Source organism: Felis catus, chromosome A2, assembly GCF_018350175.1.
Source record: "Felis catus isolate Fca126 chromosome A2, F.catus_Fca126_mat1.0, whole genome shotgun sequence".
NCBI classification, from domain to species: domain Eukaryota; kingdom Metazoa; phylum Chordata; class Mammalia; order Carnivora; family Felidae; genus Felis; species Felis catus.
In genome coordinates this window covers 84,628,018-84,645,981 of record NC_058369.1, presented here as the reverse complement: position 1 = coordinate 84,645,981, position 17,964 = coordinate 84,628,018, and the positions used below count along the sequence as shown (strand labels likewise).

Below are 17,964 nucleotides of genomic sequence, written 5' to 3'. Positions count from 1 at the left end.
CAATCAGTGGTACAGTGGCAATTGCTGAAGGCAACTACAGATAAGAAAGGCAGAGAGTCACTTGTATCTTGATATCCCTCTTTGAGCCATAGTTTCAGAGGTGAACAGTATGTCAGAGAAGATGAAGAGACTGCTAACGGCAGAGGGGCCTATTTGGGATCCTAAGAGAAGAAAGTCACCTAGGCAGGAACACATCCAAGCAGCCTAGTGGAGAAGTGCGGTGAGTAGAGGGAACACCTGAGCTCATCTCTCTGCAGCATATTGGCAACACTGATAGGACATGATTTTCCACGTGCTGGGTGTGACCAGAGAAGGCAGAGCACTCAAGGTAGCCAAGAGTCTGGCTACCAGTATTGGCTCTGCAGCAAAGGGTTGCCCAGGAAAAACCATACCCATGAGACACAAAGCAGGGCCAAGACAGAAGGGGAGATGACCCTGGCTGTGAACAAAATGAGACATAATAAACCAATAAGCAGTGGATGCTAGCAGGCAAGAAAAAAATCTGACTGCCAGGGACAGGGACACAATGGGAGTTAATGAGGATCTCCACAACAGTACTGGGAGACGCAACCCACCATACATGCACACGCACACATGCACACACAATCACATAATCACATACCTCTCATCCTAAGCAGAGACCACACGAGTAAAGGGTAGAGGGAGGGAAAAACAAACACACAAACAAAACTGCACAGGAATGAAGTGAAACCATAACTTCACTGTTGCTGGATGATAACAACCAAGACAGGAAAATAAGTGGAATATTTAGAAAACAAACTCAATGGAGCTTTGGACTACCTGGGTATGAAAGCAAATAAGGAATCAAGGATCTCTTGATTTCTTGCCACCAACTAAAATAAAGGAAACAGGGAGAAGAAGAAAGTGATTAAGTGGGTGAGAGATGACACCTTCAGCTTTGGAATATTGTGTTAATAAGGTATATTTGAAGTAAACCTGCCCTCTACTCTCAAGCCACGATACCAGGGTGCACAGGATTCATGCAGACAATGTGCTCATTAATATACGCTCACAATAAAAAATTACTAGAGGATACAATCTACCTACTGTAAAATAGTCAAGACACTACAAGTATCTGAACCTTAAGAATTTTAAATAATAAATTTTTCACAAAGAGACTATAAAAGTACAGAATGATGAAAGTGGCTTCTTAAAAAAGGTGGAAAATATAAGAATAGAATAAACTATTTCCAAAAGATTAAAAATGGTTTCTAGAAATACAAATATTGCTAATAAAATTAAAAATTCAATATGTTAAAAGTCAGATGAGGTTATGGCTAAATGGATAAAAGTGAAGTAAAATGATATATAAGTAACATAAAAAGATAAGGAGATAAAGAAAAGAAAAAAATGGAGACAAAGAAATAGGAAGTTACAATGAGAAGCCTGACCTAATTGTAGAAGAAAATCCAGAAGACAGAGATCAACCATAAGCTCTCTGTAAAAAATATATATTTGTGTGAGTTATGTGAGTGCCGGTTTTATTTCTCAATACTTCTATATAATTGAAAGAGTCCACAATTTTAAAATAAAAAGCAATTTAAATAGCAAAAGGAAAGTGAAAAAGTAAAAATGGGAATGCAGCCTAACATTTTAAAATGTTTAGGTGAAAAATAAGGAATTAAAAATGATTTAAGGAGAGTGTGGATACTTCTGCTTAGATTTCATTACTTTTAATGCTGGGCATGATCTGACAGTGTTTATGGATGAGGACGCAGGAGTCGTTGGAGAAATGTGAAGATAGCAGAGAGAACCAGGGTAGACGGAAGGAGGTTCTGGGAAGCAAGAGAGGACGAACGAGTGGAAGCAGGTGCACAGCACTGGTTCCAAGGAGAATCATCTCATCGGTTCCAGCAACTTAACTGACCAGACTGATGACTTATTACAGTCCCAGAACATCTCTTGCATATAATTCTTCATCTTGTTGCTGATAACACTGACTGCTCAGTTTGTGAAAACTCAGTAGATAAATTTTTAATTGCACTAGAAATAAATGTAACTCATGAAATTAGGTTAACTTCAGAACTACCAATAAGAAGACAGTTATCTTCTAATTCCTATTACACTGATCTTAAATGCAGTTTACTCACAGGTCCCATGCTTCTTAAGTATCATGAAAGGCTGTCAAATAAAAGACATGTGCCCAAGCAAACAAAAATACAATAAAGATTAGGTAAATAAATTACTAGAAAAGATTTTAGACTGTGCCTTCGAAAGGCAAAGTAAACAGAAAGGCAAATGTCACCAAGTTAATTCAATGCTAAGTCTTAAGAAGACTCCTTTGAAATATTATTAAAAGAGATAAATACTACCACAGATTCAATGCTTCATTGTTTATCAGGGTTACTACCACTTTTCAAGAGATGCTTTTCTTAAAAGTAAATTCATGATAATTTTGGAGTTTTATTAGGAATTTGAGTCATCAGTGCAGAAAGTTTCTTAAGGTTTTTAAATTTGTGGGAAGTAATCGTAAATTCCCCTGAGAAATGGCACATTCATTTGAGTCAACTCAAATAATGTTTCATAACTTATACTAACAGCCTTGTTTTATTTTCAAGAAAGATAAAAGGAAAGTTTGCAGTAAATTACTCCATTTGTTCTAAAAATGGGTAATAAAAAGGAGAACAAAATTACTTTTAAATCATTTATAAAGTTTTCCCATTACTTAAAATCCACTCTCTAGAATTCCTAACATAACACATGTATTTACCTGGCCTATTCCCAATGGGGAAACTATTAACATAAAGTCAAGCCCCACAAGGGAGCCATAGTAGGATCAAAAACTAGATACCAAAATTGATTTTAGGGGCAGCTGGGTGGCTTTGCGGATTGGGTGTCCAACTCTTCATTCTGGCTCAGGTCATGATCACGTTTGTGGGGTGGAGCCCCTGGGCTCTGGGCTGATAGCGTGAAGCCTGCTTGGGATTCTCTCTCTCTGCTCCCCCTGTGAGTGTGTGCTGTCTCAAAATAAATAAACTTTTTAAAAAAGATTCATTTTATACTTCCTTGTGTCTTCCCTATATACATACCCCTTGCTAAGAGGAGCCAACAAAAGGATTTAATGTCTATGACCATAAGTGGATCAAACTGCAAGGAGGCAGAGAGGGAGGGCTGACCCCAAAGAGGCTCTAAAGTATTTATCATAACAGCTTATATTTATTGAGAACTTCTGCACCATGTACAAGTCTGAGAACTCTGGATGCTTTAGTTTATTGTGCCCTCAACCCCTATGAGGTAGGTACATTTATCATCTGGAATTTATGGAAAAGAAAACTAAACCTTAAAGAATTGGGATAACATGTCCAAGATCTCAAGGAGAACATTTTACTGCCAGAGTCCTAGGTCAACTGCCTTTCCCCGTGTAGAGAGTCTCTGGACAGAGCTAAATAAACCTCAGAAGACCAGAAGTCCTTTTATGTGGGGGAATGTAAGAAAACTTATAGATAGCAAAGGCTCTTCCAGAATGCAGGTTTCTATACAATAAACCACTTACAGCCAATCATGATTTTAAAAAATAACCTCAGAAATGCATAGAAATGAACAGATTTGTAACCACAGTAATTTCTGACAGATATGTGACCTCCACCCCGCATCCCACAACGTCAACTATGAAGACCCCATTAAAGCTCACCTCCCCCAGTATCTATTATTATACCATTTCTTTCTTCCCTATTTGACATTCTGAAGAATTAGACTGTAAATTTTCTTAAGGATTTGGTAAACCCAAGGCATAACTCAACACCAAAAATATAGAACGCACTTTGCAAAATGTCACCAATGATGATTCTTGCCACATGAGGACAGGCAAGACATGAAGAACAGACTGTGGTCCATTTCTGAGCACCCTGCTGGCTCCAGAAAGCCAAAGTTACAATCACAATGTCCTGCAGTGGTAGATAGGACTCAGAGAACACATTTGATGCCTTGTTGAATGACTGCATGCATTTTAAGAAAGTATTCGAATCACATGTGAAACAGCAATGCAACAATCCTGCTGAAAATACTGTCCCGAATACACAAATATAAAAATCACACTTCACTCTACACCTAATTTACCAAGAGTTATAATATTTTCCTGATCGTGCAACAAGAATTAGGTACCTCAAATTAATTCCAGGTTTTAGTAGTGAGTAATAATGCAGTAGGTTTTAGTTACTCTAACCAGCAAGATATTAAAAAAATAAAAGAGCATACATTGGGCCCAAACTCACGAAAACTGCCCAATGCAGGGGCACCTGGGTGGTTCAGTTGGTTAAGCGTCTGACTTCAGCTCAGGTCATAATCTCGCAGTCTGTGAGTTCCAGCCCCGCATCAGGCTCTGTGCTGACAGCTAGGAGCCTAGAGCCTGCTTCAGATTCTTTCTCTCCCTCACTCTCTGCCCTTCCCCCACTTGCACTCTCTCTCTCAAAAATAAAGTATAAAAAAAATTTTTTTTAATTGCCCAATGCACAAGAAAATATATCAACTTTTTCACTTTAAAAGATTACTAGTCAAAATTAATGTTCAATAATGTAACCAGTCATTCATTTAATCAACATTTATGGAAGGACTACCCTGCACTATTAGGTGATAAACAAGTCTGACGGGATTCATGCTCAGAGGAAACCAATCCCACAGAGAGGCGCAACAGACAATAAAAAAAAGTAAATGCACAAGATGATTTCAAAATGGTGTAATTAGGCAGGGAGGAGAAGGAAGATAAATTTAGACTAGATGGTCAAGAAAAACTTCACTGATGAGGAGGCATACCAAAAAAAAAAAAAAAAAAAAAAAAGTCTTATTCTTTAACTTACTGCAGTGAAATACTAACCATGGGTTCATATGGAGCACTAGAAACTGGTGATTTTCCTGTTATAATAATAGTCACATAAATTGCAAAGGACTGAGAAAATAAAATTACAATCATTCTGTATGCCCTAAAGTTATACATGAGATGTTAAGGATATCTAGAAGTGGGATGCTGCTACAAAAAAATACTAAAACTGTAGAAATGGCTTTGGAATCAGGCAATGGGCAGAGGCTAAAATTCTGAGGAATAAGACAGAAAAAGCCTAAATTGCCTGACACAGTAGAAATACAAATTTTAACACCTACATAAGTATATGTTGGAGGAAACATACGTGATCTCAGAAAATATTTTCACTGTCATGAACAGTCTGCTAATAGACATATGGACATTAAATGTGCTGCTGGCGAGGACTTGGATGGAAAGGAGGAACATGTTATTATAAACGAGCAGAAAGGGGATCCCTGTCACCTCACAGCAGAAAGCTTAAGTGAATTATGTCCTGTGGTTATGTGGAAAACAGAACTTACAAGCTATAAACTTGAATATTTAGATAAGGAGATTTCTAAGTAAACTGGTTTTGTTCAAGGTGCAAGCTGTTTTCTTTCTTGTGGTTACAGTAAAATGGGAAAGAAGAAAGACAAATTAAGGGAGTCTGAAATGGAAGAATGCTGTCAGGTCACAATAATTCCACAGGCAAGAAACGGGCCGATAAAATGACTCAGCGGCAGACCTGTGTTACCTTTCATTAAAAAGGAAGGGCGGAGTCCAGCTCCCAGAAGGTGGAACAGGATCACAGAGGATTATTCCCAGGCTCTGAAACCTAATGTAGTTTGAGAAGCTCAAGGGACCGATGACTCCTTTTTTCATTCCACTTTCTTTTCGAACAGGTTTGTCTATAACTGATACCCTGTGCTTGCTCCACTGCTGTATTATAGGAGCACATGACACGTTTCCAAGCTGTACAGGATCACAGGTAGAGAGGAATTTTGTCCCAGGATGAATTACACCGAGAATCTCACCCATACCTGAGTTAGATTATGAGATTTGGATGAGATTTTGGACATTGTGTTGATAGGGCAATGGGTTGAGACTTTGGCAGATGGTGGAATTTGGTAAATGCATTTTGCAGGCAAGATGCACGTGCATCTTCAGTAGCCAAAGGGAAGACTATGGGAGGCGGAGTAATAACTCCCAAAGATGCCCACATCCCAATCCCTGGCACCTGTGAACACGCCATCCTACATGGCAAAAGAAACTGTGTAGATGTGGTTAAGACAAGGATCTTGAGATGAGGCTGTTCCCTGAATTATCCAGGTGGGGCCAATGTAATCACAGGGTCCTTTAAGTGAAAGGAGGCTTCCAAGAGCAATGCTACATGGAAAGACTACCAGCCACTGGGGTTGTGAAGATGAAAAAAGGTCCCATGAGCCAATGAAAGCAGGTAGCCTCTAGACGGAAGCTGGAAAAGACAAATAAATGGATTCTCCACTGGGACCTCTAAAGGAAAATTAGCCTTGCTGACCTCCTGATTCTAGCCTGGTGAAACCCATTCTGAATTTCTGACCCCCAGGAATGTAAAGTTAATAATTTTACATTGTTTTAAACCACTAAGTTTATGGCAATGAACGTTCACTTTAAAATTATTTTGCGCTATTTCTGCTAACGCTTTTAATTAGTATTTAACAAGTCATGACAGAGGCAGCCTCAGCACTACAAGATTAGGTGCTGTTGACCTTAGTTCATACAGCTCAAATGCCATCTGGGATCTGAGCTTCACCAATGTCACACTACGGGAAGTCACACATTGGGTAACTGCATGCCAAAACATGTGACCAAGAAATATGTGACCTAGAAGTGAAACAAATACATTCAGGTCCTCCCATGGGAATTTGTGGTAGCTTGAACTTTCCAAGGCCAACACATGCATAACAAAAACATTAAGATTATGGTTGGATGTTCACTTTTTGTTTAAAAAATTATAGGAATCTTTCTCAGGTTTCAATAACATCTCCCACTAACTCTCTAAGATAGGCATTATATTTCCTAATATCTTCTATTAAATTCTCTAACACAGGCATTGTATTTCTTATCACTGACAAATTTAACAAGACTCATGGTCTTTATTTATGGTTAAAATAGGCCAGTAATAAAGATTAGAAAATGAGATCTTGAAAAAAGAAAAAAAAAATTAAGAAAGAACACTACAACTGCAACATAGCAGACCTTCCTCCAATGAATATTTGCTGTCATTTTCTCTATTTTACCAAATAATAGAAGGACTGTGAAAAGTTCTCACAAAAGTGGAAAAGTATTCTTAAACCAAACAATCTGCTTTTAGATACCATGTGCTTATTTTGGTCATCATATACTGTTATTATTCCTTTTTTGTCTACTCTGTTTGGCTAGGTAGTCATTTATTCCCATTAACACTGAGAATGGCAAAGTATGTGGCTTGTATTCTAGGGAAGTCCTAATTCTACACAAGATATTAACATAATTAGGAACTAATTAAGCACATGAAAAAGTTAACGGTTGTTAGGGATGGATACAAGTACAACTTACAATGATTCTGCCCCTAAAGTGCTCACACTAGTAGCAAAACAGGGCACAAGCCTAAACAACACTAGAAACCAGAGTGCAATATGCTTCGCCATATGCCCACTGTTCCCGTCTGGAGGAGGAGGAAGAGCACAAGGATAGAGGGAAGCAAGGTCCAGAAGAAAGTTTTTATTGCGAAGGCAATGGAGAAATCAACAAAGTTTCAGAGCCAGGAATTTGCATGATAGAAGAGCAGCCTAGAAGCAAGAGACCAGAAGCCTTCTGGAATTAAGCTGCCAGAGGCATCAGAGAACTTGAACTATAAATTTTAAGAATGAAAAACGTTAAGATACAGAAAAATCAGCCTTTTCAAAACACTCGTTAATGTCACCTGCAGTGTCTATCAAAGTAACTGTTCTTAAGGCAGGTGAGGAGAGAGAAGCACATAACCCATGTTGAAATATCAGGTCCATTTATTCAAGGAAATGGGTCTTCTGACACTTAGGATCCTGAGCCAATGCTAAAGAAATAGCGAAAGCAATGCAAAATCCAAAATCCTGCAACGCCAGAATTTCTCAACTAAGGAAGTCACACAGCAAGTTCACAGGGAACAAAAAAGATTAATGATGTAGCTTCTCAAATAGCTGCTTGCTGGTAGCAATGGAAAAAATTCACTAAGTAGTAGAGATCTTATTCCCTCGCCTCATTTTCACTCAACCTATAATATTTAAAACAAGCAAAAGAAAGAGGGTGTGGATTTTTGTCTGTGAGGATGAGTGGAGAGAATAATGAGGCAGAGTAAAGAATTAAAACTCACCTTTAGACTAAAATAACTTATGTAAATGAAAATTTTACTTTCATATAATATAACCCTTTACATCTTTGAAAATTATAAAATAAATTCAGTAAGTGCTCATATGTACAATATAGTCTCACTGAAAAAACAGCAAAGCCTAATCATGCTGCCATTTAAAAAATGATAAATTGCAACCTCCTCAAAGGTATGACAACAAAAAAATGTTTCCCCTGAGACAATGAGCCATCTATGATGGAAAGAAAACTTTGATTATAAAAACAAGTTCCACTATTTAGTATTATTATTCTAATACCAATGCCTGAAAACTAACCTAAAGACCTGAATCACCCAAACCCTGTCCTAATTTTCTTTAGGTCAGTGATTAGATTAGGTCCTCTCTTTTTTAAAGCCTGATTCACTGCTCCTAATAAGGACAGTGAAATATGTCTGATTAAAAAAAAAATCGTTTTAATTGTAACAGTACCAATTTTTTTTTTACTAATGATGTTCATCTCATACCTGAATCTCTCAACCCAGATGTCTAAAACACAATGCATAAATGCCTTAAGAAAAAATGCAATATAATGAACTATTTATCTTTGGAGGCTTTTTGTCTTAAATGGAAAAAATTCATTTGATGAAAAAAAAGAAAACAAAATAATTGAAGAAGATGACCTTTTATAAATGGAGTGACAGGGGTTATAGATTACCTAGAAATCATTTTATATTTCTAGTTGATTCAGTTGTTTTATATGGAATTATTTCATGGAGCTGCTTACACATATGACTTTAAACATTCAAAAACGAACCAAAGGTCAGAACTTCACTGCTAAAGACAAATTGGGAAAGAAAAATGTTTTGAAACATTCCAAGAATAACATTTATGAAATAAGCCAGCATTTTGTTTATAGGAACTAGAGTGCCGGGACCCTGCGGCAAAAGGGTAGAGTAGGAGTAAGACCTAAGGAGGAAGGGGAGGGACAGCTGGGCCAATAAGGCAGGGGTGCTAGAGGATGTCTACAGAGAGAGATGTAGGGAAAAGCAAAACACCAAAGCTAGAAAAGACAGCTGAAGGAACTCAGTTACCTAAAGATTTTTAAAAAATCATTTTGAAATCGTTCTAATGTTACTGGTATAGAAAAACAAAAATCTCAGTTTCTTCCGAAAATCATGACTCTGCTACACTTTTCTCGTAATTCTCACTATAGCTGGTTGTAGAGATACAACTTTGACTTCTATATTATACATTCAACCCTGTTAATCTAGGCTCTCATTGGAGGTTGGGGACTTTGGGGACTATCTGGAGACATTTTTCAAGGATCAAAGGCTGAGGGGGCTGTTAATGGCATCTAATGGGTAAAGGCCAAAGAACACCCTACAATGCTAAACATCCTACGATGAACAAGACAGCCTGCACAACAAAGAATTATCCTGCCTCAAATGCCAATGGTGCTAAAGTTAAGAAACACTGATCTCTTCTCAAAATAAGCAAAAACCAACTCCTCTGACCTTTTATCCTAGTCCATCGCTCTCTAATAGACATCTAATTAAAGCCTAAAACACCACCAGAGGACTCATTTTTTTCAGTTGCTTTAAACATGGTGGATGGCTGGCTCAAACTAGAGTCACACCGAAATACACTAAAAGAATACATCAGAGCAGGAGTGCAGAAACTCCAAGAACTTTGTAATCTTCCTTTTGTTTCATGTTTGTCTCAAACACATCCACTTCCTAAAAGGAATATCTACATGTTTCCACATCAAGGTGCGTCTCTTCTATGCTCAATACGCTAAAAATACACTGACCTAGGCAAAATACATTATTTCTTATTAACGTAAAAACTTAGGGAGAGTATTAACTGAGAAAGATTTGTGTTGGTGGCAAGGGTGAAGAAAGCCACCCAGGTCTTTAAAATGCAAAGTTATTTCACAGTTTGTTAGCAAAATGACTCAGATCATTATTACTTTTAGTCATGCCAAGTTTGCTGCTTCTAAGCCTACTAGTAATGGAGAAAAAAACCCCACCATTTTTCCTGCAGTCATTAAACCAATGAAACAGAAGCTTACTGAAAACAGGTCTGTGCAATATTTCTCTTTTATTATAACTGTTATAAAACAAAAGCAATCGTTGGAATTGCAGATGAAGATTCTAAGAAATCTTTAATAAATAGCTATAGTGTGTGTATGTGTGGTGGACGCGGCGGGGGGGGGGGGGCAGCAAACAAAAGAAAATCTTAACTCATAGATGTACAAGTCTTATGCTGTTAATATTTTCCTAAGGTATCCTTCAGTCAAAACCCTGGCTTACTCCTTTTTTGGTCTCTCCTTTCAAAAACCTGGAAAAGACCTCCACATAGCGTTTCACCATGAGAACAATACTAAGAACAAATAAAAGCCTGGCGTGTACCTGGCGAAGCTCATTCATCAGAAACCGTGGCAGCTGTGAGAGAACTGTTTTCCGCGTGACCCTCTCGCACCTTTCACATAGGTTTTCTCCGCTCGAGTATCTGTCTTACCTACTACCAGAGCAAACGTTACCCAACTTTGATGGTTTCCATGTCTCCACAGTAATAAAAAAAATCAAGCATCCAGCATAGCCTACTTCCTTAGGCAAGGTAAATATAATCTGTGCTCCTTTAACACTTACTGTGTCGCCACAGGAAGTTAACAGGAAAGACACATTTCAATCCCACGGAACCCCACAAAAGATGCACTAATATCACAAAACGTGGCACGCTTGACACGGGAAAACCACAACCGCGATACGACATCCCACAGGAAGGGTTTTCGGGGGGGGGGGGGAGGGGTGGAGGTGGAGGTGACGGGGTGTGTGTGTGTGTGTGTGTGTGTGTGTGTGTGTGTGTGCCGCGAATGCCCCTTCATCTTCAGAAGGCTGAGCTAACTTAAAAGAAACAGCATTTACTCGCGACCCGCTCCTCGGCTCCTTGCGGGGTCCACACCAACGCCTGTGAGTGAGGTAAAGCGCCAGCCCAGGGCCGGCGGGTTCTCACTGGACAGGGAGGAGGGAGGAGGGCAGCAGGAGACCAGGGAAAGGAGCACCCGCCTCGGCTCTGCACCGCACCAGCCCCGCTCTCGCCCGGAAACCATCCCCACCGCTCCAAGTCGCGCTCTTGGCCGCTCAGACATGTCCCCTCTGGGTTTCCAAACGCAAGGGGCCCGCAGCGGCCACCGCGGGGCGCCGCGCCCAGCAACCCGCCCGACCCTAGGGCCCCCCGGGACGCGCCCGGCCGCCCTCACCGAGCAGCAGCAGCTTGACCTCGCGCGCCGCCTTCTCGCCATCCTCGCGGAGGTTCCGGTCGATCATCTTACTCCGCTCCACCGCCGCCTTGTCCTCGGCGCTCAGCGTACAGCCCATTGTGCCAGAAGCGAGAGCTCGCCGCCGCTCCCTCCACGTCCGGCGCGCTGCCTTCAAACACAGGTGAATTCTTTCTTTCCGGACGCGGGCGTTCGAATACCTCCCGACGCTGGCCACGAACCACCCCCACCCGCTTCCTAAATGGAGCGAGGAAAGAGCCGTCTGCTAAGCAGCGAGCTGCACCGCGCGGATCTTCCTCGCGGCCAGGTTCCACTCCTGCGTCCCTCAGCGCCCCCCAAGTCCCAGGTTTTCCGGCTCTGGATACAACGTCCGCCGCCCTCCAGCTGGTGGCCGCGCCGCAGCCTCAAGAAGCCCGGCGGAGCTCGGCGTCCGCGCGCCGCCGCGGCCCCGCCCCTACCCGCCCCGCCCGCCAGCCAGCCAGCCAGCCAGCCACTCCGCGACCACTCCCCGGGCGCGTTCCCGCGCACGTGCCCTCGGACAGCGCCCCCTCGGACGGGCGCGCGCGCTCGCGCATCCGCGGACCCCAAGCTCTGCGCAGCCCCCAGGGCCCGGCGCCCTCGCGCGCGGCCCTTGGAAGCGCCCCCGGAACGTTGAACTGCCCAGCTGGCTCCCCTACCTTGCTTCCTCCGCGAGAGTGGGATAATTTCTTCCCGCTTACTCACACCAAGGGATCTGTGCGGACCTGCCCCTTCGGGGTGCGGGTGGGAGAGCTGCCAAAGTTGGAAGCTGAAAAAAGCCAGTCCTGGGCGTTTGAGCATGCCCAGCTCCGGCAGCCACGCACGGGTGTTCAAAATGTAAACCCCTGTCGGCTGGCCTTCAGGGTTGTGGGAAATAGAGGGAGCTGGGAAGGGAACGGAGCCACAGCGAAAGCAGAGATGGAGACAGTGGGGGAACAAGACTGGGAGGGGGTGAAGAGATTAACTTTCTTCCTTCCGGTTTTTCTTTCCTTCCTTCTCTTCCCTCCCATCCATTCTTTCGTTTCTTTTCACAGAACATTTTAATGGATTGAGGAAATGTGAGACAATATTCAGAGTATATTTTAAACTGACAAGAGCAATAAAACACACCTACACAGATACATCTGCTCTGCACCATAACTTACCTCCTCTGGGGCAGCATGTAAGCTTCCACGCCAAATTTTGACCAATTTAGTATTAAGCCACTAAGCATATCATTCCTTTTTTAAAGGCCTTACTTGCCCCCAAAATGAGTTTAAATTGATCCATATTATGACTCCATCCTTCTAGTGCTAACTACTCTCGGGTTCTCCGGGGGATTTATTTCATCCACGAGTGAGTGAGCACAGGTTTAAGGTCTGGGCTTATGTCAGTTACACTACACTTTTCCCTTACAGACATCGCCGGAAATGTTGATTGATTAGAAGATGGGCTGGTAGCAAAAAGTAAAATATCTTCTTTGATGTAGTAAAAATTAGAAAATTGCTCTTTGTTTTCCATCTGGAAGTCTTCCTTTCTAAAAAGTATTTGTAAAAAATAAATTAAACAAACAAACAAACAAACAAACTGGCTTTAGTTTTCCATGAAGGTAAGGCTGAGCGGATGCTGTAGGCAGAACAGCTGTAGAGTGGGTCACTGAAGCCAGGCTTGTTGGCTGGCAGAGATCATCAGTCTCCTTCTTATTGGACATATCCTCTCCTGTTCTACAACTGTCAAACTTGCTCTGCTCAAGAGATGCAATTTCAAGAACTGCCTCAACTTTTCCTATGATGTTTCGCAACATAACAAAAGGGAGCAAGCTTTAAATTGTACTTAATCACCTTGTATGCCCTTTGTTTTTCTCGGTAATTTATTTTTTTAAGTCTTATTTATTTTGAGAGAAAGGGAGGGAGACAGAATCCCAAGCAGTCTTTGCACTGTCCTCACAGAGCCAGAAGCGGGGCTTGAACCCACAAACTGTGAGATCATGCCTGAGCATGAAACCAACAGTTGGGCCCTTAACTAACTCAGCCACCCAGGTGCCCCTTTCTTGGCACTTTAAATGGTGATGTTCATCAGAAACTCTGGAACTAAACTTGACAGAATGAACTTTCAACATAGTATTTGTGTATTAGCCATCTTGGATTATTGGTTATTAGGTCTTTTCTATAAGCTTCAGGTCATATCAAGTGAAGGGCCAACAACTGCAGGGAAAGAGGAAGAAACCATGGTGGGGATAATGACTATAAATCTCATATTTTAGAGAATAGAGGGTGCAACAGAATTATATACATTCCTTCTCTCATTTGACAATTTTGTCAAGTAGATGATGAGTTAAAATACACAGGCGAATAAGAATTGAAAATTAGCTTTATATGAAGCTATACTTCCTAGAGGATTCAGAGTAGTGGAGTGATCAGTAAGGAGGGAAAGTCCAAGAAAACAAAGCTGCAAAAAAAAAAAAAAAAAAAAAATGGAGGCCATTTCTGGAATTAGTGAAGGGTTCAAGGGGTAAGTATTGGTCAGCTCAGGCTGCCATAACAGAATAGGACAAATGAGTGGCTTAAATAACAGGACTTTATTTCTCACCATTATGGAGGCTGAGAAGTCTAAGATCAAAGCACCAGCCAATTTAGGTCTCCCAAGAGGACTCTCTTCCTGGCTTGCAGGTGGTCACCTTCTTCCACATGGGTGCCCTCCATGTAGAGCTGTAGTCTCTCCTTTCTCTTCTTATAAGGACACTAATCCCATAAGGTCTTACCCTTATTACCTCTTCCAAATCTAATCACCTCCCAAAGGCCCACCTCCAAATACCAGCATATTGGAGTCAGGGCTTCAACAAATGAATTTGGAGGAAAGGGGGAAGGGAAGACAATCTATAAAACAATGTATTTTGTTTGCCATGAATAACCAGCTAAAAGGGTTAATAGGTAAAATACGTGTTGGAGAAGGCCAATTGTTTTATAATTGAAATGTAGTTTGGCTGTGAAGAATGAGAGGAAGTGTGGGACAAAGTTGGAAGAAACCTTTAAATATTAAGGTGAAGTGTTAGACTTTATGCAATGGGTACTAAATGTTCCTTACATTCTCCTGAGTTGGGTAACACGTGTTTAAAAGAAAAATAATCTCTTACCCTACAAAACACACGAGTTTCCAGTAAGTGGATAGTGTTAGTAATCCAGATATGAAGTGGTGAGAGTCACTCAGACTAATAACTTACATAATTATGAGGTTGCAAAGTGTGATTCAATAACCTTGTCAAGGAGGTGGAGCAGATATTATTAACTCATCTATTTTATAGAATGAAATTGAAATACAAAGGTTAAAGCAATCTACTTCAGAATACTGTTTTCCCTTCTGGACATGATATTTTTAAACAACTATATTGAGATATAATTCATGTACATATAATTTATCCATTTAAAGTATACAATCGAAGGGCTTTTAGCATGTAAACAGAGTTGCACAACCATTATGGCAATCAATTATATTTTAATTACCCCCCAAATAAATCCCATAAACCATAGCCATTATCCCCAATTTTTCTATCCCTGACCCCAAGTCCTAGGCAGCCACTAATATACTTTATTTCTCTATAGATTTGCCCATTCTGGACATTTTATATGAAAGAAACTATATAGTATATGGTCTCTTGCAACTGGCTTCTTTTCATTTAGCATAAGGTTTTCAAGGTTCGTCCATGTTGTAGCATGTATCAGGACTACATTTCTGTTTACTGTTGAGTACTAATAAGCATCATATGTTAAGAGAGTTAATTATACACCTGAAACTAATATAACATTGTATGTTACCTATATTAGAATTAAATTTAGGGGCACCTGGGTGGCTCAGTCGGTTGAGCCTCTGACTTCGGCTCAGGTTACGATCTCGCGGTCCGTGAGTTCGAGCCCCGCATCAGGCTCTGGGCTGATGGCTCGGAGCCTGGAGCCTGTTTCCGATTCTGTGTCTCCCTCTCTCTCTGCCCCTCCCCCATTTATGCTCTGTCTCTCTCTGTCTCAAAAATAAATAAACGTTAAAAAAATTTTTTTAAAAATTAAATTTAAAAAGAGACATATTAAGACCAACTGGGACATTTTCAGCTGAGAGTATTTAGGTCTTAAAGTGTCTGAAAACTGTGTTATAACTCAAAACTGTCTGGCTATAAGGTGGTACATTTAGAAGTATTGGAAGAAAGTATTGGAAGAATTTGATGTGAGGAAAAATGGTGCACAATCCCCCACAAAGAGAATAGGCAACCTTAGAAATGTATTCATTCATTCACTTTTTTTGAGAGGGAGAGAGAGAGAGAGAGAGAGAGAGAGAGAGAGAGAATCCCAAGCAGGTTTGATGCTCAGCACAGAGCCCATCCCAGGGCTCAATGCTACCATCCTGGGGTCCTGACCTAAGCCAAATCAAAAGTTGGACTGAGAATGGACTGAGCCATCCAGGTTCCCTGAAACATATTCATTCTTGATGAAGATAGAAACATCTAGACTGGATGACTGCATATTGGGAAAGATCTAGAAATAGATAAACTCTTAGGATCCCTTCCAACTTTGAGATTTTATATTATTCAGAAGTCAGATGGGATTAGTGTCAGAAATGAGATTAAAATTCAGAAATTCCTTCTGGCCTCCAACCTTTTCCCTACTTATCCTGCTATGTGAGAAACGTGTAAAAGTAGGGAAAGGGAGTGTATCTGAGATGTGTTTGCTTGGTACACTGATGGATTAGTGTAGGGGTAAGGAGGAACCAAAGAAGAGTCAGGACAACCTGACACGTGTACACGCACACACACACACACACACACACACACACACACAAAGGGAGAGAGAAGGAGATCAGAAGGGCAGTGTGTATCTTTGGCTCACTGAGAACAGACATGACACATAGACACTTTTCCATTGCCTACATTGAGATTTTTGCCTTCTATGTGAGAAGGAAAGAGTTTGGTTTGGGGAGAGGCTAAAAAAACTTAGAAAAACAGAAGGGCTAGCATGGCATCTGTAGCCCTCTTTAGCCAGAGATATAAAGGCCCAAACCAAAACCATTTCTAAATTTTTTTAATGTTTATTTATTTTTGAGAGAGAGACAGAGCATGAGTGGGGGAGGACCAGGGCTAGAGGGAGACACAGAATCCAAAGCAGGCTCCAGACTCTGAGCTGTCAACACAGAGCCCAATGCGGGGCTTGAACCCATGAACTGAATCATGACCTGAACCGAAGTCAGACACCCAACCAACTGAGCCACCCAGGCGACCCCAATTTTTTTTAATGTTTATTTATTTTTGAGAAAGAGAGAGACAGTGTGAGTGGGGGAGGAGCAGAGCGAAATATTTGGGGAACATTTTTAGGAGGCTTAATTTCCTGCTAAAGCAGGTAAGTCTTGAAGTCATTTTTGATGAGGCCAAGGGACATTGAGGAATATAATAGGACATAAGTGAAGGAGGGAGAGGTTCAGGAAAAAAGGGTAAAATGTGATTTCAAATACATCAGAAAAAATCCCCAGGGACAAGTGTAAAGAAAAGAATTGGCAATAGTGGTATGGTAGAAGAAGCTCTAGGCAGGTGATCAGATAACTTTAGAGCAGTTCAGAGCTCTGTTTTTGCACATTTGACAGTCCCTTAAGCTTTGTAAACTGCAGTATCCCTATCTATAAAAGTGAGTTTGTTGAATTAGATCATCTGCAAGGTCCCAATAATCCTGAGGACCCATGAGTCTATCATTTCAACAGGAGCTGGTTGCCAAAGATACAAAACACTCTGACATACTGTTGTGACTGGAATCCATAGTGTGTAAAATTAAGGGTTAAATAAATGCTGACAATGCAGACCTTAGTGAGGAAACTTTTCAGAATCTTAATCATGAAGAATGGTAGACACATGAGATGGTGGATGGAGAAGTAGGTTTGAGATGTATTGTTTCATTTTGGCCATGACTCCTCTTCTCAAGCATTATGCAGGTGTGGGAAAGGAAATGGTTATGGTGCAAAGGAAAGAACATAGCTGGTCCACTTGTTGACCTCAGCCTCTGATTTTTCCATCTCATTACCTGTGATACCTTAGTGCCACCAATTCTTTAATGCCATAGAGGCCTCCCATCCACAGACCATTTACCTTTCCCCTGTCCCTCATGACTCGTCATGTGCTAAGTTCTCTCATTACGCGACTTATATTCCATCCTCCACCAGGATCATCAGTCTTTTGCCACATACCTTCAAAACGCCTTCAACATTGTATTCTATGAAGAAAACCTCAAATTTGGTTAAATCAGGTCTTTGCCTACATGTGTACAACTGGGCTTGACTGGAGGAAAAGACTGTAGTCAGCAACTCTAACCATCCATTTGTTCATGCCAAAAATCAGAAGTCAACATTGATTCCTCCCTCTCCTCCAACCACAACATACCCAGCCTATCAGGAAATCCTATATCACTCTGCTTCCAAGTGAATCCAGGACATGGCCAAATATCAACTTCAACTGATACTCCCTAGTTCAAATTATCTATGGAGTATTGCAATAGCCCTCTCCTACTTCCTCTGTGTCCACC

At 41.0% G+C, this 17,964-nt stretch overlaps 1 protein-coding gene across 1 annotated transcript in view; it reads right to left on the bottom strand.

The window, feature by feature from the left end:
- Positions 1 to 12,253, bottom strand: part of GNAI1 (G protein subunit alpha i1) — an 87,057-nt gene extending 74,804 nt beyond the window's left edge. Inside the window, exons 1-2 of the mRNA XM_023250305.2 lie at positions 12,097 to 12,253; positions 11,402 to 11,570 (exon numbers count right to left, since the gene is read on the bottom strand). Of these exons, the coding sequence (XP_023106073.1) occupies positions 11,402 to 11,519 (118 nt within the window). The 5' untranslated portion in view covers positions 11,520 to 11,570; positions 12,097 to 12,253. The remainder of the gene's footprint in view (positions 1 to 11,401; positions 11,571 to 12,096) is intronic.
- Between the last annotated feature and the right edge of the window lie 5,711 nt (positions 12,254 to 17,964).